The 25,812-nt window shown below is 41.2% G+C and overlaps 1 protein-coding gene across 18 annotated transcripts in view; it reads right to left on the bottom strand.

Annotated features, from left to right (window-relative positions):
* Positions 1 to 2,405: 2,405 nt before the first annotated feature.
* The window catches only part of Mbs (Myosin binding subunit), a 414,505-nt gene continuing 391,098 nt past the window's right edge, over positions 2,406 to 25,812 (bottom strand). For 14 of the 18 annotated variants that reach the window (XM_071665288.1, XM_071665284.1, XM_071665281.1 and 11 more), the window contains 5 exons: positions 14,618 to 14,743; positions 13,891 to 13,998; positions 8,571 to 8,660; positions 6,593 to 6,721; positions 2,406 to 5,781 (listed from right to left, as the gene is read on the bottom strand). In XM_071665288.1, coding sequence (XP_071521389.1) covers positions 6,593 to 6,721; positions 8,571 to 8,660; positions 13,891 to 13,998; positions 14,618 to 14,743 — 453 coding nt within the window. In that variant the 3' untranslated portion in view covers positions 2,406 to 5,781. The remainder of the gene's footprint in view (positions 5,782 to 6,592; positions 6,722 to 8,570; positions 8,661 to 13,890; positions 13,999 to 14,617; positions 14,744 to 25,812) is intronic. The other 4 variants (XM_071665283.1, XM_071665305.1, XM_071665339.1 and 1 more) reach the window with 1 other exon arrangement.

Raw genomic sequence — 25,812 nt, 5'->3', positions numbered from 1 at the left:
ATCACTTCCAGTAGCAGGGAAATGTGGACTCCTTTTATATAAATTCTTTCATGGGACTGTACTCCCAATGATACAGCCTCACCAAATGTGACTTCAATATATATTGTACTTGCATGAATAATGACAATCTCTGCCACCAGCAAGTGATGCATACTTTAAATTAACACCCTCTAACACCAATGTAAAGGAAAGTATACTATTTTTTGGAGTATTTTCTTCAATGATGTATGATAGAAATAGTCTGTAGGGAAATTTTTTTCTTTTGTGGATTTTCATTTTGAATGCCGGGAATTCATACAACAAAAACCTTGCACAATGAAAGTGTTAAAGGAATAATCACTTTGAGATCAGGTTGTCTGAATGTGTTGTTGTAAGGCATAGCAATATAGTATGAAGAATGGAAAAACTTCAAATGTCAATATAAAAACAAGAAAACTGACTGGATTATCATAAGAATAAAATGTGGGGAGTAGGTATAGGGAGAGGGAGTAGAGAGAGTGAGGGTAATGGGAGGGAATAGTCATGGAGTTTGGAAAGCAGCACCAAGGCCTGAGATCTCTCTCTTGATTCTTGGATAATGGCTGGGCTATGGCAGTACATCCTGGTACTTACCTTACAGTTGAACCCTTTTAACATTTGATTTAGGTTTCCCTTTCAGTACTGAGATAGCAAGCTTTTCAAAATGTATTCTTTTTCTAACATGTTCACCATTTCCTGTATTAGTGAGATGGCCTCATTTGCTCACATTCACTCTCTATCTGTTATGCATAATGCACTAAAACCGTGGCCTGCTATCCAAGATAAAGCCCCACAAACCTCTACATGGTTTTCCCCAATCATTTCAAGTGACCTTTTTCAGCCCATTGTCATTTGAACACTTCTTCACTCTAATTCACTTTGTTCCTTGTAAGCTTCACACCCCCTGCATGTTCAGGCCCAGAGCCTTCAAAGCCACTTTCACTTCATCCTTCCACTATTCCTTGGTTCCCCTTTTTCTTGCGCTATCCACTTCTGACATATATGCCTTCTTAGTCATCATCTCTATATGTACAAACCATTTCATCTCTTTCGTACATACCCCTCTCTACTACATCTCTCTCTTTCCCTATTGTTTTTTATTTGATCATCCATATTGTCCTTTTTCATATCCAACAGAGCCAATGTCTTTACTTTTTCGTCATAGGCCATGTCTACTTTCTTACAAAATGGCCAGGACTACTATACCATCATACATATCTATGCCCTTAAAGACCGTGACCTCTCTTTGCACGGGATCTATCTATCTGGATCTCTGCTACTTCCTTTCTGAATCTCCCTCAAGGGGGTTGCCATGGGAGTAGAACGAGTCTCCATAATGAGTGAACTTCAGTGCTCCTTCTTTGCCTTTAGTGCTTCATCCTTAACTAGCTGTTGGCAGAGGGCAATTCTAACACAGCATTTGCAGAGGCTCCTACCTAATATCTAGCACTGACTAATACTACCAAATGTTCCTGTCTAATGTTCCAACCTACCACTACTTCAGCCCTTACCTCCTACTTCTAATGTTCCTACCATTTTACAAAGAATGAACTGTTATGTGTGACAAGGAGAAGTTGTCTAGAGAGCTCCTATACCCACCTTGTGGTTCTCTTCAGTTTCCATGGCTTCATTTACTCCATATCTAAAAACTCAATGCAATTAATGTCACTCTTCACAGCTAAATTTAACCTCACTTTTATTAACATTTACTTTCATTTTTCTCCTTTCACACATACTTCTAAACTTGGACACGTAACTTCTGTAGATTCTCATTTGAATCTTACACAAATACCAACTCTGTGTCATAAGCAAACTACTGACTCACCTCCCTGGCCCCCCCAAGCCAAAGCACAACATCTCTCTCCAAGATCCTTGCATTTACCTCCCTCACCTTCCACAAACAAAGCAGACAGCCATGGTGGCATCAAACACCCCTTCAGCAGGAACCACTCACCCTCTTCTTTTCCTGCTCACACACATGCTCAGTTTCCTTCCTTGATAACTCACAGGAATGTGTTGAGAGGCTTGGCTGGACACTGACTGTCTATGAGGATAATTTATAATGCACTACCACCTTAACAACCACCCAGACTCAGTAGGCAGCTTTGAAATTGAGGCACAAAACTTAGCACACAAATATCCATTTGGAAGTATCACTCACCTTGTGTACATATTATCTGGAGGATTCGCAAATTTAAACCCATCTGACAATCTGCTTTTTTATTTTCTTTTAAATCATCTGTTTGGGTCACTTGATATAAGTGATGTGGATATATTTTACATGTTTTTCAAGCAAAAATAAGTCATAAGCCTTGAGATATTTTCACGGCATATTCATATATTCCAAGGTTTGCACCTTCTTTAATGTAGTAACTGAAAAGCATATAATAACTATAAAATATCTTTATTTCTTAAATATTTGCTATAATTTGTAAGATTTCAGAAAAATGACTACCATCTATTGCAGATAATTACAGACAATGTGGCAAGACCAATGCATGATAATATTACAAATGGTTCATAATGACCTATAGAACAATAACTTAGAAATTAAATCACTGTTCCTTCACAGACAGTAATTACAAGAGAAAGGCACTTGACATAATTTATGCACTGTCATGAAAAAGACATATTCTGGCAAATAACTTCTATGATCTGTACTGAAAGTGTAAGTAATTCAAAGGAGAAATTCAGTACATTTTATGTAACTGAAGCAACTTATGTGTGATACACATTAAGCCTACAAAGGTAATCTGTCTTTGACTAGGCTCTTCTACAAAATCTCACTTCATAATCATACCACAAAAATTTCTGCCACATAATCATAGGATTCTAAACCCACTGGGGTATGACAATACTGCCAATAATCCTTGAAAAGTGTAGAAATCATAGCATAGTTCTGAAGAGATAGTAATTAACATCATAAAAGTTTTAATATTTTTTTATTAAACCAACTTCATGTCAGTTTACAGTTTTTGCTTTACAACATAGGCATGTATACAGCAAGCTATTTTACATTTTCTAGATTACAACAGCGCATACAAAGGCAAGTCTTTGCAGAGTCAAATGAGCTGATGTTCAATCTATCAACAAAGGCACAGAATCTCATTGGGCAGTCACAGTAAGATGGTACGCGTAATATGAAGTTTTACTCAAACTCCATTAGGCTCTTTTTCTACTGAGTGAAAAGAGATCACAATAAGAAACTTGGTAGAATCTAAGTTTTACATTTAACAGGATTACACCCATAATAATTATCAGCTCAACTGAATGAGGAGAACCACAGGTGCAAAGAAATTCCATAGTTGGTTAAGGCACAATGCAGATCTCTAGTCTTGTGTATTGTAAATCTCAGACAGTACCAAGGTGAGACCCATTCAGTGATGTCTGGAACCTAATCATAATGCAACCTAATCTAGAAGCACCATTAAATTATCTTCCATGACTGTTTGGAGCAATTAATCTAAGTCCTCTAGCAAAAAAAAATTTATTCCCTTTACAGCTTCAGAGCTTTAATGCTTAGGTTACATTTTAATGAGGTTATGCCTTCCCACTCTGAATGGGAAACAAACTTCCTACAATACATATTGAACAACTGTTGATCATTCTTTCATTTCACCAAATCACCAACAACCATTATGGTACATTCATTCTCTGATAATTACACTCTATATGCGCTTCATTAATATTTATAATACAAACGTGTAAAATTGGAGGAGTGATTTAGTACATAAATTTCAAATCACAGCTGGAATAAAACTTGGAAGTAATGCACTAGATAGGCTTCAATTTCACTCATTCTCCGATGTCAATACAAACACTGAAACAATGTATACTTAAAAATAAATAAAGTAAAATAAAATATACGAACCTTGTTAAAGTTAATCAAGCCAAGCCTAAGGGGTTTTACCAGACTGCTATGCATGAACACCTTCAATGAATGTTGACTCAGAATCAATTTAGTCAAGAGGGGAATTGCTGTAACGAGATGTAAAATGATTCATGATGTTATAAGAATGAAAAATGATCATCAAAGAAATGCAATGTATGTTTTCATCAATGTACATCAAAATGAATACTAACTGTGGAAGCACATGGTGTATGAGGATACTGGCAAAACCTCAGGACTACTGGCTGATATACTGACTTGGTATTGTAAGGCAGTAAAACACCATTCAATCTTAACTTTCTGATTAACCCTTTTGAGATATTTATTCTACAGATTTAATTCCAGTACATCACCTACTCAAGCACTAAGTGAATTTCTGTGCCTTTTAGAGTTGTTCTTTCGAGTTTCTGATAGAATTCATAACCATCACTCATAGTCACTTTATCAGCAGGTTTAATAACAAGATATATAACCTGAAGGTAAAGTTAGACCTAATACCTACTGATAACAATGAGTGGAAATTTTATATACATCTGTAATTCAACAAAGTATAGATGATCAGAATTCTCCTTCTACACCACAAACTAGTGTACAGATGCTTCTCCACACATCCAGCACGTACACTGTACAGGCAAATACTGAATAAAGGACAAAGAACAAAGCAGAACTGGCCTTGGCCATTGATGAATTGGGTCTTGACAGCAGAGGTTCATCCTTTCAGCCACTCAATGGCTACTGGTATGTTGCAACAATACTATACTTGTAATTACAAAAGAAGAGAGAACATTAAACGTTTGTGGAAAATGCAAAGCTTAGACAACAGGAGCAAAACACACAAATATATGTGAACTTTAATTTAACTAGGCTTTGGGGAAAGGTGGAGCCACTGGCCGAGTGTGTCATTGGGATTCTTTCCACACTAGTCAGACTTGAAGCTTGTCTAGTATGCTGGGATACTGGTCCTCAACTGAAAGGACAAGGAGATTGTCTTTGACATGATCAGTGAGTCTGAGCCTTTAAATAAACTTTAATAGGACTTATGAGTAGGAAAATGCTTTGATGGAACCCTTTCACTGGCTCAATGACTGAACTTATTACTATCAACTCTCTCATGCCTGAGCCCAGAAGTGAGATACTCAGCCAGTTTGTCTGAGCCAGCATCCACAAGGCATAAATGAAGGTATACACTCTCTAAATTCTCCCTGGCTATCACTATCTTCAGGAGCAACTATGATCAGGTGAAACTTTATTTAATCTGTACCTCATTCTTCCATAGCACTTAATCCATTAAATATTCATGTAGGGGTACTGTAAATAAAGCATTATCTTTAATGCTTTAATGTCTTACTTAAGTACTTGGTATGCAGTACCATTTTTGGGAAAATGATTACCAGATTAACATTGTTTCACCAAGCTTTGAGACTAAAAAATGGCCAATTTATGAGGCACAGTACAAACACCTACACCATAAATACTGAGCCTACACAGACAAAAATTATTTGGGCAATGCAGCCAATAGAAAAGGCAGCATAAGGTCCCCCCAAAGTAGACCTAACAATATGCCCAGGGTAGTAAGTCAGCTTTCATAACAGCTAACATGACTTCAAAATAGTTTACAAAACTCCTACTACACTTAGGAGACTCCTAACAACTTGCAAATCTCCCATAACAACTTGCAGGGTTTCCATGGAGCATATAGTGATTAGGTAACAGATTGCAGGATCCCAATCAGAAATCCACAACAACTGTAGAAACATCAGCAGCATAATCAGAAGATGAGGTTTTCATTACTTGGAGAGCTTGCTGATCACACGGATGAGTGCCCCATTTTCATCTTTCAACCGCTGATTCTCCTGCTTCAACTGTTCCAACAACTGGAAAAAGTGTAACGGGATGAGGTCATAGTTCTGAAGTACATTTAGTGTTACCAATATACTGATTGCGAATGCCATTACTTAGAAATTCTTAATATATCATGTCCTAAAACAGAAATAAAAGTACATTACACCAGCTACAAAAAGTTACAGCCACACCTGCAGCTACAAATATACACAAAACTAAACCTGCAATTCATGACAAAATCAAAACTTTAGCAAAGTAAATGAAAAAATAAAAATAAAAACTACTTCAGTATGTACTACATAATGCATGCAGAAATAAAAGTTATCAAATAACCGCAAAATCCCAACAGTACTATAAAAACCCATGCAACTAAGAAATCCTAATAAAAAAAAAGAGGAAATTCCGTTTTAAAGTTTAAAAAATAAATATATGGCTCAAAAATCAGCTGATGCTTCACATTCATGACCTAAGACCGATAGTAAAAATGTATGTGCAAAGTATAACATGTATTACTGGATAGTGATTATATAGTAACACAAATGATGAAAAGTTAATGAACATTGTGACATTACACAATTTACACATTATAATCTGGAAATTATTGTTTATCAGGCTTCAAGGCATTTTATGAAGTGTGAGTTAACTAATATTAAGCAACAAAATACATTTCACACTAATTTCATAAATCTGCCACTCAAAACATAATGAGGGTCCCATGGCCCGAGCAAGGGAAATGGCAAAACACTGCGATAGTCTTCATGCGCAGGCAGTGTGGTCATGCTGGGTGATGCCACACAGTCAGTCACACTAGTGGCAGACAGCCCACTTCTACCCTTTGTTTACCTATTTGCTCAAGTTGGCCAAGTTACCAATGCCCGCTGTGGCTGAATTAGTCAATTTGGACACGACCCGAGTCAAGGCTCGGTTTTCAGCCTTCAATTTTTCATTTTCAGCCTTAAGTTTTTGCAATTGCTGTAAGAAAGGAAGTTATAGTTCAGACTAGAAGTTGGAATAGAGCTCCAAATGATGGTTAATAATATCATTAGTTGAGAAGTGCCATGCTTTAATATCAAGTTTTCAAAACTTTAATGGTCTAGCCTGTCTATTAGGAATGTTTCAGTGTTTGAGACTGATGGCGATTAAATACTGTATCCCACATGCAAAAGCAATGGTTCATATTCAGCACCATTAATCTGCAGTTGTTAGCAAAGAGCCAAATTATCCCTAAAGCTTCAGTGTAATTCATTCAATATTCATGCTCTGCTTAAATCAAAATATATAAAAATAAATGAATAAACTACTACATAATCAAGACTTCTCAGGGACTGAAAATACACAAGACCCCATACATCTTGCACAATACTAAAGAATTTTATTTTTATATCATCTAATGATAATAAAAAATATCAAGGTGGTAACTTAATTAAAAGTCACAATTTCAATCCATGCAAGTCTGAGAAGCAGTGACGGCTATGCATATCACTGTGAATACAAAACATAACTTATGCATGTTTTTGCTCATCTAGCCACAAACAATGGAATAGTTAATGCTTAATGCTTCACCTCTAAATAACAAATTGGTTACCAAACTAGCCAGAACCATGAAAAAAGGAAAACTGCAAAAGTGTGAATGCATCCTTGATATATACAGCATATATATAAAAAAAAGTGTCCCAGCCTTCTGTCTACCTCTTAGTACAAGTAATATATACAAATGGGTTATACTTGCAATATCATGAAAAATTCAAGTTAAGAATATTAATGCACTTAAATGAGAGAAATCTGGTCTGTCTGGCTATTAAAAATTAAACTACTTATAAACAATTATTCACTTTTTCCACAGCATAACTGGTACTTGTTTTATCACTTGCCTGATACAGAATGCTGTCTCTTTTTCAAAATTATGAGGCACAATTATACATGAGAAACCGAACAGAACAAAATGCTTTTCCAACTTTAGTAAGTTGGTGTCAAGAACAAACCTGTATATGCACAGAAACAAGCCTAATCCATGGTTTTTACCTTGACCATTTCATATAAAAATCTAAATCAGACAAAAAAAATCAAGCTGCTATAACATTCCTTGTGCATAATGCTGATGACTGATAATTAAGTGCAATTCTCCAGTCCAGGTTCTCTAATTAAAATCAGAGATTAATCAAATGTTATTCACAATTCAATGATCCAATCTTTATTATTCCAATTCCTACTATGAATATTCCTGTTCTTAATCAGATGCTTATCACTAATCAAATCCATAATCTCAAGATTCTAGATTATAAAAATGAATCAGTTAACGCAACTTAAATGACATAATGACTATCAATTAGATTTAGTAAAACCTTTATCACTCTTGCATCAAGAATTAACTTGATCCCTCTCTATTTCTATTTCCTCAACTTAAATTCCTTAGTCCTAAATGAGAAAGAGGTATCAAGAGAAAAGCAAACATTGCAAGATATGCAGAGCATGCACCATCCCTCAAGGAGGGAGTGGGTACTCAGGACACCTCAATTCTTCATATATAAGGTTGACTTTTCATTACATACCATGTCAAGAAATGTGCAAAAAGAAAGATTCCAAAAATGCTGACTTACATCTTCGTAAAAACCTCAATACAGTATACAGAGTGGCAGCTCATAAAAATGTAAAGCTAATGGACTAAGGCAGGGATTAGCTTTACATATCACGTAAAGGTGTAATCTCAAGCTTAATATTATAATATGCTCTTAACAATGATAACTCAAATCAGTACCAATTTCTTTGGGTCTAATGCTTTTGAAATACTTTACTGTTATAATGACAAAAATATTCCTCCTACCTTCAATTCCTCCTCCATCTCCGACAGTTTGCGTTCAAGAGCTCGCTTCTCCCGTTTATCTGCTTCGGCCATTGCAAGGCGTGTATTACACTGATGAAAAAGTATTCATAAGTCACTGAAAATTCTTAACACTAGCACATACAATATTCCACTTCATTTTTGTAAATCACAATATACACTATAAGGTAAATGCTTTCTTTAATTCTATCTGATCTATTTATTCATGTATCTATTACCATTACTCTTCCCAAAATACTTGGATGGATCAGGTACATATAGCTTTTGAGCAACACACACACACATCCTTAATCCATGCCCAACATATTGCAAAACATGATCTTACAGAGTGCTTCTTACTTTTCTCTTTAAATGCCAAGATGATTCATCAAATGAGTCCAGTGTCTTCATTCATGCCATTTCCACTCATAAAATGCTTCCACAGCATCCAATCCCTCATTATTCTTCCACAATCTTCACATGTAAAATCTCTAACCCAGATCAATTCCCCCATTACATACAACCATCCCTTTTGCAATCTATCATTCCTCCTTTTACCTTTTACTTTACTTCCATGGAAAAGTAATTCATGCACACACTATGCTTAAAATTTTATTATGCACCTGAATTCTCATTGTACCTCTAATTTTCTTCTTTGCATGACACTGCTACTTTCAACATGAGCTTCCACACTAGTTTCTCTTTTTGTGGATACTTGACAGCAAGTGATAGTTTTGAATGCACTATTTTGTATAGTTTGCATCTTTGTTATGTTTGATTTTGAAAAGACGGAACATCAGGTAGGCGAGGCATAAGGTGACGTGGATGATTCTTTAAAGTAAGTTAAGGGATTTTTTTTGTTCACTTCTGGTGCTAGTTATTTTCCTGGGGGTGATTAATTTCCGAGTTGCTTTTGTGTTGATGTTGTTGATGTGTGTGTCGAATGTGATGCCTATAATCGTTGGTAATTTTATCACTGGGAGTGATTCTCCATTAAAGGTAACTGAAGGGTCTGAGCTGGATTTGTGTCTGTCTGGGGCAAAAAGAGTGGAGATGTAGACAATCTTTTCTTAGTAAGCCACTGTTCCAATTTTGTAATGTAATGCTGTATGTTTGTTGTTACTATTGGTGTTATGATGTGATTGTGAGGTTGTCTGAATATATATATTTCAGTACCCTCATGATGTAGTTTGCTGAAGGTGTTACCTAAGACCTCTTTCTAGGAAGTCCTGCAGCTCCAAGACTGTGCTACCTCCAGTAACAAGGAATGAGAGACCCCTTTGATGTGAGAAGATTTTTGACATGACTGCATAATTGGTGAAGTCTTTGGGCTGCAGCCCGCAGGCTCACCTACCCACAGCTTGGCTGGTCTGGTACTCTTTGTAAACACTTGTCCAAGGCACTTTAAAACTAATCCAAAAAGCATCACAGGGTGCTTTTAATGACTGCAGGCATGGTGTTGAAAAGTACTGGGGTCCAAATATCTAAGGCATTTTCTCTTTTTATGCATATCACACTTTTGGAATTCAGAGGTAGTATTTTAGTCTTTCATGCCTGTCATTCCAGTAGGAGGTAATTTCCACATATAAGTTGGAGACCTTATCTTCTAGGATTTGCCAAGTATAGATGATGATACACCTTTCCAGGTAAACTCACCAAAAATAGTTTGAATATTCACCTTTATCCCCTTTGCCTTTATACAGTGACAATATACATGCATTCTGTCAATCCTCAGACAACTTACTATCTTCCATACATACAATGAAAGTCTTAAATAACCAGCCAACGACTCAGTCATCCCCTTTTTAAGAATTTAAATTAAGATACCATCCATCCCAAGCATCTTGCCACATTTCATCTTTAGAAAGGCTATCACCAGCTCCTCTTTCTTTACCAAACCACTTTCCATGACTCTCACACTTCACATACCTCACCAACTCAAACACTACATCTGTCACCTTATCACTGAATACATTTAACAATCCTTCAAAACACTAACTCCAACTCCTTATTACTTGTTCCCACTTCCCTAGTTGCCCATTTCACTGGTGTTCCCATTTGTTCTCATGTTTTTTCACACAATTAACCTTCCAAAACATCTTATTCTCCCTCAAGTTTCCTGATACTCTCTTACCCCAACTCTCACTTGCCCTCTTTTATCAATCCCTGTACCTTCTTCTTGCTCCTACTGCTCTCTCTTGTACATCTCTCAATCACTTGAACTTAACTCCTTCTCTGTAAGTACCACCCATATACCTCTATCTTGTCTTCCACTGGTAACTTCACTCCATCATCCCACCATTCACTAACTTTCTCACCTGTCCACCTCCCAACAAGCGAATGCCACACACTTCTCTTGCACATGCTAACACTGCTTCCCTAAATATCATTCAATCCACACCTACTCCCCAATCTTTGTGTACTCTTACATTTTGCTATTCTATTCAACCTTCCCTGGTATTTTTTCTAGGACAAGTTTATTTTACAAGCTCACTCACTTTCACCTCCCACTTCTCAACCATTTAATTTCCTTTCCAAAAACCTCAAAAGATCTTCACCCTCGCCGCCATCAGATATCTCCATCAACTACCCGTCAGCACATGCACACCCAAGAGTGTCTCTTTTACATTACAAATAGTATGTAATCCAACAATGCCTGCATACTATCTTTCCTACTTATATATGTAGGTTTATGAATGTCACACTTTTTAAAAAAGGTATTCTGAATCACTAGCCCTTTATCAGCACAAAACTCCACAATCTGCTCACCTTACTGATTCCCCTAAACCCTCCAATCATAACCCTGACTGCCACATTACCCACTTTTCTATTTAAATCGTCCATCACTATTAAACAGTGTCTTGCAATGAAACTATTGACAGTCTCTCATGATCTTTCTTTTCATGGCCAAGTAAATATCCACTACTACACACCTATGTCTCAGTCCATTTTCATTTTTATCTATAACAGTATGGAACTCACTTCTTTACACTCATTTACACAATCCCACCACTCCTGCTTCAGAAGCAGTGGTACCTCTGCCTTAGATTTTTCAATCACATCAACCCTTGCCTTTACTCTAAGCCATTCTAAAACCAGTCTTGCCTTTTAACCCTGAGCTTTATTTCGCTCAGCCATGCAAGTGGGCATGGCGATGCTGTTCTCTGTTGGGTGGGAAGGAGCTGTGAATGGATAAAGGCAAGTATGACTATGTACGAGTGAGTATCAGTAAACTTTAGGGAGAGTAAGATGATGTTTTGTAAGGTGTTTGGGTCAGGGTGGTATGTGAAGTGAGACAGTCATGGAGAAAGGTTTGGTGAAGAGGGAAGAGGTGGCAAAAGCGGTGAGGCGGCTGGAACAGATGGTACTTCTGTTGAATTTTTCAAGAAGGTGACTGTGTTGTTGATCGGTTACTTAGGATTTTCAATGTATGTAAGGATTCTGGTGAAGTGCCTGTGGATTGGCAGAATGCATGTATAGTGCCAATGTATAAAGGCAAGGAGGATAATGGTGGGTGTTCAAACAATGGAGGTATGAGTTTTTTTTAGTGTACCCGGTAAGGTGTAAGAGAAGATAGTGATTGACAGTAAAAACAAGTACAAAACATCAGATTGGGGAGGAACAATGTGGTTTCAGAAGTGATAAAGGATTTAAGGATCACATGTTTGCTTTGAAGGGTGTGGTTGAGAAATACTTACAGAAATGGATGGATTCTTTGAGGCATTTATGGGTCTGGAGAAAGCATAGGATATGGTTGACAGAGATGCCTTGCGGAAGGGTGTAAGCCATGCGTATGATTGTGGGAGGAAGTAAGGCATGTGTATGAGTAGGAAGAGAAAAGAGAGAATGGTTCAAAGTTGATGGTCTACAGCAGGGTAGTGTGATGCCACCATGGCTGTTAATTTGTTTATGGATGGGATAGTGAGGGAGGTAAATGTGAGTCCTGGAAATAGGGAGCAACTATGCAGACTATAAGGGATGAGAGGGCCTAGGAAATGAGTCAGTGGCTTGCTGATGATGCAGCAATGGTGGCAGATTCCAGTGTGAAACTGCAGAAGCTGATGACTGAGCTTGGAAGTGTGTGTGAAAGGAAGAAGTTGACAGTAAATGTATACAAGAGCAAGGTTAATAAGTTTAGCAGACTTGAGGGACAGGTTAGTTGGGGTGTAAGTCTAAATGGAGAAAAACTGGAGGAAGTAAAGTGTTTAAGATACCTGGGAGTGGACATGTAGCGAATGGGATCACAGAAATAGAACAGCAATAGGGAGGGTGTGGGGCAAACGTACTAAGAGCACTGAAGAATGTGTGGAAAGATAGATCATTATGTGGAAGGGCAACAATGGGTATGTTTGAAGGTATAAGAGTCCCAATATTATTATATGGATGCAAGGCATGGACTATAGATAAGACTGTGCAGATGATGAAGGGTGTGTTGAAAATTTAACACTTGAGGACATTATGTGGTGAGGTTGGTTTGATTGAATAAGTAACTAACAGTAAGAAAGGGGGGTGGTAATAAAAAGAGTGTGGATAAGAAAGCTGAGAAGGGTGTGCTCAAATGGATTGGACATATACAGAGAATGAGTGAGGAAATGTTGCCAAAAAGGAGAATGAGAAGAACAAACTGGAGATGGATGGATAGAGTGAAAAAGATTTTGAGCAATCGGGGCCTGAACATGCAGGAAGGTGAAGGCATGCACAGACAGTGAACTGGAACAATGTGTTATACAGGGGTTGATGTGCTGTCGATGGACTGAACCAGGACATGTGAAGCATCTATGTGGCCTGGTTGTGGATAGGGAGAAATGGTTTTGGTGCATTACATATGAGAGCTCGAGAATGGATGCAAGCAGATGTGGCCTTTCTTAGTCTGTTTCCTGGTGCTACCTTCCTGATGCAGGCAATCAAGTATGAAAAAAAAACATGGTGCATCACAGTTTAGGTCATGAGGAGAGTGAATGACTGGGCTGGCTGTGAACTGACTGTCCTTTCCAAGATTTAAACCTAAGCAGACCTATGTTTAGAAATCTGACAGTCTCCCTTGGTGGTACTGGACTCGCACTTGCTTGAGATCACATCGAGTGAAAAGTCACCCTTGGTGAGGCTGTATCTTTGAGAGTAAAGTCTCATAAAAAACTTCTCACTCTAAGGGGCCCACTGAATAGTATCTAATATTTACCTAACACTGGATAAAGTGCAGCCTTGGAATGTGAGAGCCTTTAGAAAGGTCCAAGGTAGCACCAGTATTCATTCATGGAAATTGGACCTGGGATAGGTATACATATATATACAATTTCCCTGTTACTAATATAAAGCAACTTACTTTTTTGTTGTTAATATCAACAGCTTCCCTAGCTTGTCGAAGTTCAGTCTCTGTGCCTCGAAGCCGTTCATGAATTCTGATGTTTTCTTCAAGCTGTTCCTCATATAGCTGTGAATACAGCAAAAGCTCATCATAAATACATGGATCAGTTTTATAGAGCTAGAAGTATTAATAATTCACAGTGCAATTCTAATGTTATAAAAATATTAATAAAGAAAGTTCCTCTCTGGTTAATGGTGCATTCAAACAATACAATTAGTCACACACCTCAAAGATGTACATACTATCTAGTTTTACTTCAGAAATAACTGCCAAAAACATGATGGTAAATGGCAAAACAAGGTTTATACAATTTTTCCTACACTTAATGTTAACAAGGCCACATATATTACAAACTAAACTACATAACATTTATACAGAGTAGATGGAATAATTTTCACAATACAAGATGGTAACACTGTGTCATGTGAAAGTGACTGATTCAATAAACATTCTGTCACTGCCAATGCTTTATAATTCTAGATATGTATTCAATAAGAATGCAGAAAGGTGATAAAGAGGAAATCTATGAAGTGCAAATAACCTGAGTATAGGCTTTCACTGTTGTAAGATATTTTTCTTGCAATGAAAATTATAATCAATATTAATGAAAACAACTGCTTTACTAATCTGTTACCAAATATCATTCATTCTTCAAACAATATATCTAGAATGAAAAAAATCTCACCCTTTTGTAATCAAGGTCACCATTCTCAGGTCCAACTGATGATGACCGGGATGATGGACGACTATTGATAGCTGATCCAAGTGATGTGGTTGAGCCTTTTGCTGCTTCTCCATGCTCATTCACAGACTGTCAAAGAAAGAAAACTTATGACAACTTTTGCAAGGAACATCTACTAAACCAAAGAATGAATACTAATTAGGGAAATTTTTCAAAATGTACTGTTTCTCAAAATAACTATACATCATACAAAATACTGTTAATTTTTTATCAATCTTTCCACCTATCATCCTTGAGTATGATTCTATTTACATGTAGGGGATAAAGTGTGAAAAGTCTCTCAATTAACTCATGCTGCTTACTTTTCAAGGTACACACTATGCCGATTAATCTTGTGAAACTAAAAAGACCACATTCAGATGAAATATTTCAGCTGTACCAGATTCAAAACATTTACTCTGCATCTTCTTTATAACCACTGCTTGCTTAAGTAAACTTTCTTAATAAATCTCTATTTGCAGTCTACTTCTTTAATCTGTATCTTCAATTACACTGCAATGTATCTCCCTAAGCAAACCATCACCTACAATGCATTCTGTCAAATTGTATCTATTACCATCATTCCAAATTCACTGGTGTGGATCAAGTACACATAGCCTCCAAAGATTTTTTTATTACAAGAACCCATATACTGTACAGTGTTTTTAAGTGGATCATAAACTTCCATACTTTTTTATATAAGTTTCTTACCTTTTCACTATACATACCAAGTTTTTTCATCAACTGAGACCAGGTTTCCATTCATACCACTTTCATACACAAAAGTGCTTACAATTCATTTGATCTCCAACCCTTTTGCTATCGTCAGAAGCCCTAACCCTGATCATATTTCTCTCTACATCTATTCATCATTCCCAGAGATACCTGTCCTCCTTGTACCTTCTACTGTGCGACTTTCTTGACCAGTCTATCACCAACTGTGCTTTCTGCACGACCATACCATCTAAAAGGCCTTCAACAACGCATTTTTCTAATGTTATCTTAACATCACATCTTTATCCTATCCATCTTCCTACTTCCAACATCACAAGCAAATCATCCTTCATTACTGTTCATATTTTTAACCTACCCAGACTTACATGCCCCTGGGTTTCACATGTATACAATTCTGGATGAGTAATCCTTTGTGTAGGATTCTTGCACACACTATTTTTTTTTCCATTCTACTTGATCATATTTCTGAAAAGTGATTCTTAAATTCACTCACAAACTACATAAGGAGAAAGTTTCAATTGGTAAACTTAAGGTCTCACTTTTAAAAAACTCACTGTTTTCAATCACAAACAAACCCCCTGATGATGATGGCATTTGTTTCACTTGTAGAATTACCACAATAAAATAAATACTTTTCCAGTGCCAATATATATAATGCAATACGTTGCATGAATCAGCTGTATCTAGTACAGTACCATTAAACATTTGAAATATTTCTGAAAATTAATCCAGGTGAATACCAAATGAACTCTTTGGGGGTATTTTACCATCACAGCCTAGGATGAGCCCAGGATGTTGGATTGGGTTATTGGTTGACCAAGCTGTTGGAAGCCTCAGCCCTAAAGCCTACACAGCCCCCACAGCCTGGTTTGTTTGGTACATATTGTAGGTACTTTTCAGTGCACTCTCAAACTTCTCTGTGCATCTGATCCTGTTGCTGACTGTAGCTGTCAAGATGTTAAAGAGCCTACAATGAAAAACACCCAAAACAGTATGACTGAAGTGGTTTCATATATCACAGCACTGACTGTGATGATAATTTTAATTGTGTAATAGGAGTAAACCTGGCAGAACACAGCAACCTCATACACACTCCAAGCACAAGCCAACCACAAACACAGCATCGTATTACAAAGCTTTCACTTTTATCTCTCTCTCTGGTTATCACTTATGTTTCTTAATCATTTCAAATCTTTCACAACAATGTTGGACAACAAAACAGCCATCTAAAAGCCGTGTGTGGCACAGTGGTGGGCCGTATTGACAAGTTTTCAACTTTTGATAAAATTATTCTTGTCATCTATTTTTTTTTTGTGGGTGTGGTCTGTATGACACTACATTAATCGTGTTTCTGGCTGGGGTCATCGCTGTTATTAGTTCATTCTTTGTGACTTATCGTTGCATTCCGTCTAATCTCTTATGGACATTTTACTACAACTTGTTTGAATTTGGTTCTACCTGTTCCGAATGTTTAGCTTCTTCCATCATATATATATATATATATATATATATATATATATATATATATATATATATATATATATATAGAGAGAGAGAGAGAGAGAGAGAGAGAGAGAGAGAGAGAGAGAGAGAGAGTTTACAAAAAACATAAGTGCTTAACAAAACAGAACAATTGTCAACAACATATGAATTATTTTGGCAAGTCATATTGGCGTTCAACATAAGAATGCAACAATCACCACTGGAAAGAGAAAATGATAACGATGAGTACTTTCGTTTATTACATCCTCAGACAGAGTGGGGGGGAGATACACAGGGGGGGGGGTGAAGTCCTTTGAAGTCCTTAAAAGCACAAAGGTAGAAAGAAGTGAGGCGGGGCTTAATCCCCGTGGAGTGCAGGTGGGCACTAATTGTGTCCTGACATCTGACCTTCCTCTCCTTACATTGTGTGTGTGTGGACAAGGTTATTCTGGTGGATACTACTTAATAATGATTTCATTTAACACATAAGAATGATTGGTAAGTCATTCAGACTGGCAACACCTTAAGAACTACCGGTAATTCATACTGACTGGCAACGCTCTATGAATGACAAGTTATAATGACTGGCAACATCTCAAGAATGGTTCCGACAAACCATAATTACTTTCACCATATGACTGACTGACTGAGACAAGTCACAGTGAGAGAATAAGGTTACCAGGTAATGCAAGGCACGAGTAAAATTATAGAAAGGTACCAGGTAAGAGGGCAGCAGGAAGTAAGCAGGCGACAGCTGTGGTCACCGTACTCAGAGGGTATATATATATATATATATATATATATATATATATATATATATATATATATATATATATATATATATATAGTAATACGGAAATGGCGGGACTACTACCCTCATCACCACAGCACTCTTCTTACTAAACCACCATCACGTGAGGAAGATGTACGACCACTCAGCAAGAAGGATGCACAATCACTCAAAATAAAGCCAGTGGAATGTTTAACCACATATCATCAAGTCAAGAGGGTCAGGTGTGTGTGTGAGACGGCTTCCTGGTCACCTTACCTTCGCCAGTCTTCTTTTGCAGTGATACAGTTACATTTAAAACAACAGCACCTCATACCTTCAGCGCTACACTCACATCGCAACTCAATACACCGACACTTGTCTAGAAACACTACCTTCACGCATAACTGTGAAGGCAGTAATCTTTAATAATAGCGTTCGAATGCTACAGGAATAAAATTGATGAGAAATGTATATCCAAACAGATAACCGGTGTCCTGCTTGCGTCAGTGTACGTGCAGCTGTAGGTTTCCATGTTGAAGCGTTCTGCTTGCGTCAGTGTACTGCTGTAGGTCGCCATATGGTTGCGTCCTGCCTGCGTCAGTGTACAGCTGTAGGTCGCCATATCGTAGCGTCCTGCTTGCGTCTCTGTACAGCTGTAGGTCGCCATATCGTAGCGTCCTGCTTGCGTCTCTGTACAGCTGTAGGTCGCCATATCGTAGCATTGTTTGCGTCACTGTACAGCTGTAGGTCGCCATATGGTAGCGTCCTTCTTGCGTCAGTGGAGAGCTGTAGCTCGTCATAAGGTAGCGTTCTGCTTGCGTCAGTGTATAGCTGCAGGTCGCCATATGGCAGCGTCCTGCTGGCGTGTGTGTAGTAGTAGGTCGGATATCGTAGCGTCCTGCTTGCGTCAGTGTACAGCTGTAGGTCTGATATCGTAGGCTGAATGAATACGGCTTTGAGTAGCGTACTATAACCTCCATCCGCATGACACCCTCCCCACCGCGACTATCCTAACCATCATAGGCTCCTGGCATTCCAGTTAGGGCTGTTATGTGTAAACAACCCTATCCTTACTCTCCGCAACTTCGACTGGCCCGTCTATCCATAGTTGGGAACGATTACATTTCTCCATCGCATCGAAGCACAATCGAAGGATGCCGTAAACTGAGTACCCACTTGGTACCAGGGCAAATATCTATATCTTACTAACACTGACCTTACCCACATCGTCCCATGGCCGTCCGGGGAAGGGGTAATGCCACCTAACTCGAGGAGAGGACATGGCGAGACGACCATTAGTACAATTAATTTATGTGGTCATGGCGAGAATAACACATGAGGCTCTTCAAGCACCCAGCGGCATGAAGAGCGTGGCCTTGAGAACATGATACCCAACCATTCGACCCCCCCCCCTCCCAGCACACACACACACACACACACACACACACACACACCTTTTGAGTTTTTAAACCAGACTGGTGACGTAAACTGTGAACAGGGTTTGAAAAGAAGTTGGGTTTGAAACTTTGAACAACCAGGGACATACCAAGAAATTAAGGAAGAAAACCTGTTCAAGATATAGGAAATATTCTTGCAGTATAAGGGTGGTGGATGAATGGAATACACTGAATGACGAAGCAGTAATTGCGGGACAGCACCGAGTTTAAAAGTTGAATTACTGAAAAGAAGGTTCAAGAAATAAGGATCCGCGATCATACAACCATCCATTCAGTTCAAATAGTTCATCATACATCGGGCCCTAAGAACGTAAGAGTGTAGAACACATATGGGTAATTACAAATTTGTAAATACATACACAATCAGACTCTACGAGTGTAGAAACCCCCATCCCATTCAGTAAATATGGGAGAAATACGCAAATGCACTCTCTCTCTCTCTCTCTCTCTCTCTCTCTCTCTCTCTCTCTCTCTCTCTCTCTCTACGTCCCTTAACATCAGTAGGTCACCTAGGGAGGGGATGATGCCCCCTACAGCCATCATACCGTCGAGTTCAGGGAATCAAAATGAGCATCATGACGCGCGTCCTGACTCACCGCTACAGCCACTCGAGGCCCCTTCCTTGCATCGCCACCCACCTACGCCTAACCTCCCCTCCACCACCACCATCAACCCTCACATAGTGCGGAAGGCCCGACCGACATTTTACCAATGCACGCCAAGAAGAGCTCTGGTCCGAGTGTGCCTACTGCGCCGTCCGCGCTGAGTCACATAACACTAAACCTAACTATAAATTCATTGACGAGGAAGATGACGCCAGCACCAGCTGAGAGAGAGAGAGAGAGAGAGAGAGAGAGAGAGAGAGAGAGAGAGAGAGAGAGTCTTGCCGGAGCACAGCTAGCCGACAACTGCGGAGGCACAAAGACATACATACATGCAGGCAGAGATGGGCAAGTCAGTTTCCTGTGCGTTACCCTACAGCTATAATTGCTGCAATTATGTGTACTGACGGAGATCATGACGGAGAAAAACTGGGTCACATATCTTTGAAGATAACGTTGGTACCGTTCATGGGGAACAGACTAAGGCCACGACTGAATCAGGATAATACTGAGGGCAAACTATCAGGAAAATATTTGGGAACAATACTGCAAAAAGAATACTGCGGGCAATGCTAAATGAGGAGAATACTGGGGTAATACTGAGCAAGAAGAATAGGGATATTGCCGAGCGATGACAATACTGGGGGTAATACCGAGTGCGGAGAATACTGGGATAATATTGAACGAGAAGAACGGATAATATCGAGGGTTGAGAATATTGGGAGTAATACCGAGTGAGGAGAATATTGGGGTAATATGAAAAGAGGAGAACAATGGAGCAATATTGAGAAAAGTGAGGAGAATATTAGGAGGCAATGCTGAGTGAAGTAAGAACTCATGGAAACAGAGTGAAGCAACTATGTGGGTCCAGCAGCGAATGCTGGCGAGAGTGAGTGGGGGGTTAGCAGGGCGTGGAGGTAGGCTCCGTGAGGTAGGTATGGTAATGCTGGCCTCTGTTGTTACCGCTACACTACCGGCATCACCATTATATTTAGGCCGCGGCTTCCCTCACTCACCACCCGCCCACCTGCCCTACACCACCACACTGTCCAACCTCCGCACACAACCAACTGTGGTCAACGCTGCCAGTCCCTCCCTTCCATGATCTGTCTTGTGCTACGGCATGTGTCTGGTTATGAAGCAACTATCTCGCTAAATATGAATACGAACTGTCAGATAAGATTCACATAGGGTCGTAACACAGTATAGTCGGATGTAAGTGTTAATATATAGCAAAAAACGGACATACGACAGGTGAGCACAAGGACCTAAGGGAGTTTTCCTCCCGTATGAGAAGGGAAGGGGACAATTACAATGGCATTTACGACAATACATTCGTATCAAATATTTTCGTTGACTAGCAACTCCTCACAGCTTAATATCAAGAATACAGAGCGTGGCCAAAGGAAAATGTGTAACTCCCTGAGGACGATGGTATGATCCCTGAGCACGCTACCCTTGGTCAGGTCATGGGGTCACGTCCTACCAATAGCAATAGGTCGTATCGTCGTGCTCAAGGAAGTGAAGGAAGCCAGGTCGTCAACACCACCAGCAGGAGCACAAACTATCGTACGGTTTAAATACACGTATTGTTTATAGAATTTACAGCAAATATCGTACGGTGAAAATACACGTATTGTTTTCAGACTTTACAGTAAATACGCCTAAACTGCACATACAGCAACCTTGACACTGAGTCATACGCACTACGAGGACAGCAAAGAGAGCGAGGGAGCCTTCTGGAAGGGCTGGGCTTGCGCCAGGGTTGTGGAGCGTGTGGCGCAACAGCCCCGCCACTACAATGAAGATGGTCACATCCACTTGTGTATATTGTCACACACGGACCGCGACAGACTCACCCGCCACTAACAGAACCTCCTCACCTCTATGAAAAACCACCACAACATCGGCCAGGCTACACCTGTATGTCCTAACCCCATAACTCAATCCTTCCTTTCTCCTCAATACTCTCTCTCTCTCTCTCTCTCTCTCTCTCTCTCTCTCTCTCTCTCTCTCTCTCTCTCTCTCTCTCTCTCCATCCTGGACACCAACAAACTAAGCTGCTGCCGAATAACTGACAGTGTTGCCCAAACCACGTAACCGGTCCCAGGACCTTTCGTGTGCACCGTCTCCTCCTCTGCGCCACCCCTACAGGATGGGTAAGAGCGACCAACACATCAGCAGCCCTTGCGAAAAAAAAAGAGTCAAATTCATGTTTGCCATAATCAACACTGAACCTCAAGCCTGCCTATCGTATATACTATTCCTGCAACAGCTTCTCAAAGAAAACATTCAAAATATATACTACTGTGCTGCCCAGATTATCTACCAGCCACCTACCAAGACACACTCACCGGGAAAGATCCACCACAGGAGAAAGACCTGACCAAACGCTTATCTGGAGGCTCAGCTGCTTCCGGTGGTCTTCCCACGTGACCGACCAGACTAACGACAGGTGCTGGAGGACTACCCATCCACGTGACCGACCAGACTAACGACAGGTGCTAGAGGACTACCCACCCGCGTGACCGACCAGACTAACGACAGGTGCTGGAGGACTACCCACCCGTGTGACCGACCAGACTAACGACAGGTGCTGGAGGACGACCCACCCGCGTGACCGACCAGACTAACGACAGGTGCTGGAGGACTAACCATCCACGTGACCGACCAGTCTAACGACAGGTGCTGGAGGACGACCCACCCGCGTGACCGACCAGACTAACGACAGGTGCTGGAGGACTACCCACCCGCGTGACCGACCAGACTAACGACAGGTGCTGGAGGACGACCCACCCGCGTGACCGACCAGACTAACGACAGGTGCTGGAGGACTACCCATCCACGTGACCGACCAGTCTAACGACAGGTGCTGGAGGACTGCCCATCCACGTGACTGACCAGACAAACGACAAGTGTGGAGGACTACCCACCCGCGTGACCGACCAGACTAACGACAGATGCTGGAGGACTACCCATCCACGTGACCGACCAGACTAACGACAGATGCTGGAGGACTACCCATCCACGTGACCGACCAGACTAACGACAGATGCTGGAGGACGACCCACCCGCGTGACCGACCAGACTAACGACAGGTGCTGGAGGACTACCCATCCACGTGACCGACCAGACTAACGACAGGTGTGGAGGACTACCCACCCGCGTGACCGACCAGACTAACGACAGGTGCTGGAGGACTACCCATCCACGTGACCGACCAGTCTAACGACAGGTGCTGGAGGACTGCCCATCCACGTGACTGACCAGACAAACGACAGGTGTGGAGGACTACCCATCCACGTGACCGACCAGACTAACGACAGATGTTGGAGGACGACCCACCCGCGTGACCGACCAGACTAACGACAGGTGCTGGAGGACTACCCACCCGTGTGACCGACCAGACTAACGACAGGTGCTGGAGGACGACCCACCCGCGTGACCGACCAGACTAACGACAGGTGCTGGAGGACTAACCATCCACGTGACCGACCAGTCTAACGACAGGTGCTGGAGGACGACCCACCCGCGTGACCGACCAGACTAACGACAGATGTTGGAGGACGACCCACCCGCGTGACCGACCAGACTAACGACAGGTGCTGGAGGACTACCCACTCGCCAGCCACAGATTCTTGTCGCCTCTATCACATCCACTCTCTCATGACAACTTCCCACAGTCAGCCAACCATGCGACACAAGTATGCTCATGAAACTGCTTCCACCATCGACTTGAAACCCTTGAGCACGGCGGTGCGACCCCCGAGCACGACGCTGCGTCCACTGAGCACGACGGTACGACCCCAAAACACGACGCTGTGTCCACTGAGCACGACGGTCTGACCTTTGAGGGTGAGGTCAGAGACCAGCCCATCACATCCAAGAGTCGTACACCTACAAATTATACCCGGAAAAAAAAAATACACATTTGTACACCGATGTACACACACACAGAGATCTGTACACCAGATGTATACATAGACATGTACACCGATGTATTATACAATCTGTACACCGATGTATACCTACATATACATCCATACAACGACGTATTTATCCACATACATTTGTACACCGATATACACATATACATATAGTCATCGATATTTACTTATACAAACAAAAAAAAACTCGTACTCAAGCAAATACAACGTACACACGCAAAAAAAAGCCACAGACAGTGCTCGAGAGAGAGAGAGAGAGAGAGAGAGAGAGAGAGAGAGAGAGAGAGAGAGAGAGAGAGAGAGAGAGAGACGTCTGTGCCTGTCATATGAGTTAGAGATGGTGTTAGTAGCACTAACGTTAAGATAAGCCATTATTAACGTTAGAGGAGGCGGCCCCCCCTGCCCGGCCACCGAGCTCCCACTGAGGAGGCGACCAGTGGCAGTGTGTGTGTGTGGACACCACACCAACGTTGGCCCCCAGTCATCACCACCGCCAACCCCGTCAAACACCCTCTCGCTGCCACTTCAATACACACGTTACACCAGCACACATCAAGCTCTGAGCACCATCAGTGCCAAACCACAAGAGGTGAACTGATTATGATAGCGAGGGCCGAGATCAAGTACATTCTGACGACGAAATGTGGAGGTGCAACAACAACAACACGTCAGGATAAAGAGCCAGTGTGACGGGCGTCTCGTCACACCGGTGGGGGTAACGGGTTCAACACCAACCACAAGCACAGCAGCCAACGTCCACCACAGGTCAAACTTTTTATCACCGTCACAACACTCGTAGTACCACAGGCCAAGTACCACAGCCCAAACTTTTTATCACAGTCACAAACACTTTAAGTACCACAGCCCAAGACACGTTAACCAATCACTAGTATGATTCAGAAATTACGACAGACAGGTAGTAAATATGAAGCCTCTCCAAAGAAGTCACTTCTACACGTCGATGCTTTACCTCTCTACCTTCTCATGTCTTCCTCAATACCTCTTGACCTGGCACACTTCAAGACAGGTCTTTCACGTCCTCAAAAATTCGTAAATACTTTCCACTGCTTTTCCCTTTTTCCGTTTCATAATTCTCTCTCTAATTCAATCAAGACCCAGCCTTGATGTGGAATTTTGTCCGTGACTGGAGCCTCCAACATAAAAAAAAAAAAAAAAGAGAGGTGGTATTAGCCCCTCGGGCACGACGGTTCGACCCTTTGGTAAGGTGGCCTTGACCCCCGACCTGACCATTACGGGGTCAGGTCAAAGGCCAAGCCACCCAAAGTCGTGTTGAGGAGGTTGCCAGGCCTATGTATCCCTTCCATTCAAACCACAGTCACACGCATGCCTCCACCCAGGTAAGGTTACTTACTGCTTATGACAACAGCAACTCGTTCGATCCTGTCACCATGTGGCACTTTACCTTTTTGAGGTCCCGTCGTGTCATGGTGGCTTAGGGGGTGTCGATACGTGTGTGGCTCCACCGTGCTCACCAGCGACCCTGGGTCGGTGTAATCATCAAACCTGGGTGCCCACCTGTGTCAGCGTCACTCCCCATACACAACTACACTCGCCAATGTGTCACTACACACACGCAGCGGCTTGGTCAACTAGCGACACAGAGGGCATACCAGCAGCCGGGAAGGTTGACTACAACAGGTGTCGTCAACAGTCGAGTGTAGCAGCTGCGTACGCAACAGGTGTGTATTACAGGTGTTGTGGCAGACTGTAGCAGTAGCTGCAGTCAGGGGCCTGGGACCCACAGCTTTGGTCCTTGGTTGGCGCCACCGCTCACCACCACCACCACCACCACCCGAGCTTTCTCCTGCTCACACTTGCTGCTAACAACCACACTCGGCCTCACCACCAAGTGCTGCTGCTAGGCGTCGTGCTCACCACCGCCACCACTGAACACCACTTCCATATGATCCACGATATCGTGACACAATATAGGTGGTGTGTGTGTGTGTTCTACAGCCTCGAGAGATATATCACACCAAGAGGAAACGTGCACAGCAAAACACAAGGTACTTTCAGGCGATGTCAAAAGGCTTATGTCAGCGGGAACACAGGCAATAAGGGGTCGTCTGAATGGCAGACACGTGTTGAGCAATTACGAGCACTTGTTGTCACAGTACATCTGGCCTGGGCTGTATGTTGGTGG

Source organism: Panulirus ornatus, chromosome 1, assembly GCF_036320965.1.
Source record: "Panulirus ornatus isolate Po-2019 chromosome 1, ASM3632096v1, whole genome shotgun sequence".
In the NCBI taxonomy this organism is placed as follows: domain Eukaryota; kingdom Metazoa; phylum Arthropoda; class Malacostraca; order Decapoda; family Palinuridae; genus Panulirus; species Panulirus ornatus.
The sequence above is the reverse complement of the archived record's forward strand: the minus strand, read 5'-3'. Positions and strand labels throughout refer to the sequence as shown.